General features: G+C 51.2%; 1 protein-coding gene across 1 annotated transcript in view; it reads right to left on the bottom strand.

Moving 5' to 3' along the window:
* The window catches only part of SLAMF1 (signaling lymphocytic activation molecule family member 1), a 32,987-nt gene extending 30,731 nt beyond the window's left edge, over positions 1–2,256 (bottom strand). The window contains exon 1 of the mRNA XM_012639536.1: positions 2,181–2,256. Within this exon, the coding sequence (XP_012494990.1) occupies positions 2,181–2,256 (76 nt within the window). The remainder of the gene's footprint in view (positions 1–2,180) is intronic.
* Between the last annotated feature and the right edge of the window lie 340 nt (positions 2,257–2,596).

Genomic DNA, 2,596 nt, shown 5'->3' with positions numbered 1-2,596 from the left:
GAGCCAATCTATGGATAAAACCAAATAACCCTGACATTTTAATTTCCAGTCCAGTGCTGGAGACAGTGAGGATGATGACATCGTATCACAGTATTAAAGTTTTTGAGAAATAGAAGTGCTTAGATTGACATCTTGGGATAGAATGGGCCAGTGAGCGCTCAAGCTTGAGCCAAGTCTAGAACCATACACTTGCCCTTCACCTCTCCCCCACGTGCGTGAAGGGGTAGGGAGGACTTGCACAGAGGAATAAAAACTCTCATTGAGGTAGGGTCATCAATTACAGCAAAGGTCCGGCTCTGGAGGGGGATATTGATAACCGGGGAGGCTGTGCCTGTGTGGGGGCAGAGGCTATGGGGGAGATCTCTGTATGTTCTGCTCAATTTTGCTGTGAACCTAAAACTGCTCTAAAAAATAAAGTCAATTTTAAAAAAAAAAAATCTCATTGGGGGAAATAGAAAATTCACTTTACTGGGGGTAGGTGCATGTGGACTTTTTGAATTTTATGATTCTGACTGGGAATTGGAAGTTGAACTGAGTAGAGATGGGAAAGGGAGTGGGTACCAATTTTATAAGAATGAACCTTCTTTTTTGGGTAAAACCTGTCATGACTGACTGGTCCTATTTGCAAAGCATTTCCATCTGGGTTTTATTGGGGTTTCACAAAAGGGTGTGTATTTAAAAATAAAAACACTGACAACATTTTATAAATATTTCAGAGAAGAAGAAATGCAAGGAAGGAAGCAGCTACCGACTGGGTAGACACGCCTTGGGGGGCTGGGCTGTGTCTCACTAACCAGCGACCTCCAGAGCCTTATGCAGAGCGGTGGTCAGCAGCACCTGAGATGCATGGGCCAGGCTGGCCAGGAGTCCAGCGATCAGAGATGGAAAGGCCCAGCCCACAGTTCAGCCCATAACTCCTTACGGTTACCAAGAAGTATTCCAAAAATGGAGTCACAAATTGGGTGCAACAAGGAAGGCTTCCCTGCAACCACTTACAGCAGCTCAGTTTGGCTTTCTGAGCCCTGAGCTTAGTTCTCCCTCTCCTAGACCTTGGGAAGTAAGAGCCATGGGTCTGCTGATTCCAAGGGGAAGGGGGGCCCTACAAGGGCCTCTTCTCTGGTAGTCTGACAGGAGGTGCATCTGATGCGCTGCCCCCCAACATCCCTGGCCTATTTTGGGGCTTTTCCTAGAAAAGTCCATAATGGATTTGCGGTCTTGAAAACCCCAAGCCCAAAACACCCTGGGCCTCAGGACTTCCCCCCTTTCCCTAATGCCACCTCTTCTACTCCAGGCTGCCTCCCACAGTCCAAACAGATAAGCAGAAGGGGATCCTCACCCCACTCACGCAGTCGGCCCAAAGTCCACTTTTTGCTTGGCTTTTTCTTTCTCGAGTACCTTTTCTCACAGCCCTGATACTACTAAACAGAAAACAATAGCTTGCTTGGGAGGAAGACAGACAGAGACCAGCTCCAAACACAGCTTCAGCCTCAGGTCTGGCCTTAACGTTGGAGCTGCTCTGACCCCGGTTCCCGATTTGCATTTCCCGAATACTGAAACCAGCCCTGGGCTTCAGGAATCCCAACCTCTCCCCGCCTGCTGTCTTGAAACCACCTCTTCCCAGAAAGTAGCCACCAGTATGACCAAACTGTGGCCACTGTCAGTTCTCAGCCAAAGGGCTGGGGTTTTCACTTCTACCCTTTCTTCCCGCTATAGCCCTTGCTTTCTGCTGGACTATGTTCGTGGTTTGTCTGCTTGTGTGTGCGCGATCCCCACCCAGGGCAGGGATGTAGAACGAATCTCCCAGAGTACTGTCCCTCCAGCTCAGTCCCTCTAGCCTGGGTCTGAAGGATGTCCATGCAAAACCAACTCCTCAGACCGGGACTTCCACCAGAGCCTCTTTCCCCGAGAAACCAGGCAGGAATGGGACGGGGCCTCTGGCTTAGAGCTCCTGGTTTCCTTGGAACCCAGGATTAGTGGGGCTGAGCCTTGGAACCCAAGGGCCCAGGAACTCGTAATATTTCTTCCTCTTTGAAAGAGGCAATTGAAACTTGGAGCCAGTCCCTAAGGAAGAAGCAGCCAAACCACAGTCCCCAGATCTGCACCTTCCCTCCATCCATGAGGCTATGCCGATTCCTGGCAGTTGACATGGGGTTCGAACCCTCAGACAGAGGCACACTCACCTGTTCCATAGCTGCGCTCAAAGGCCAAGGACAGAAACAGCAGGAGGGTCAAGGAGAGGAGCCCCTTGGGATCCATCCGTCAGTGAGGAGAAGGGAGGGGGCCTGGCCGGGAGCCCGGCAGTGGCTCACAGATGCCACCACCTCGGCAGAAGCGAGCTTTTGTCAGGCAGTGCTGCCTCAGCTGTCTGATTTATGCATCAGGAGCCAGCAGTTCCTGAACCAGTTTCCTGTGTCACTGGGACTTTTTCTGCCTGTGTCTTGAGCATTGCTCATCTCACTGCAGCCCTTAAATCACTTTGCTGTTCTCAAGAAGCAGCTGCTCCAGAGGTCCCGGCACTGTGGGAGCCGGGAAAGGGGTATGTGTAGTCACCTGGGCCAAACCCCGGCTCTGGGCAGAAATGTGCTGCCCCCCTTCT

Source organism: Propithecus coquereli, unplaced genomic scaffold, assembly GCF_000956105.1.
Source record: "Propithecus coquereli isolate 6110/MARCELLA unplaced genomic scaffold, Pcoq_1.0 Scaffold140, whole genome shotgun sequence".
NCBI lineage: Eukaryota > Metazoa > Chordata > Mammalia > Primates > Indriidae > Propithecus > Propithecus coquereli.
Note: the sequence above shows the minus strand (reverse complement) of the source record. Positions and strands in the feature narration are given on the sequence as shown.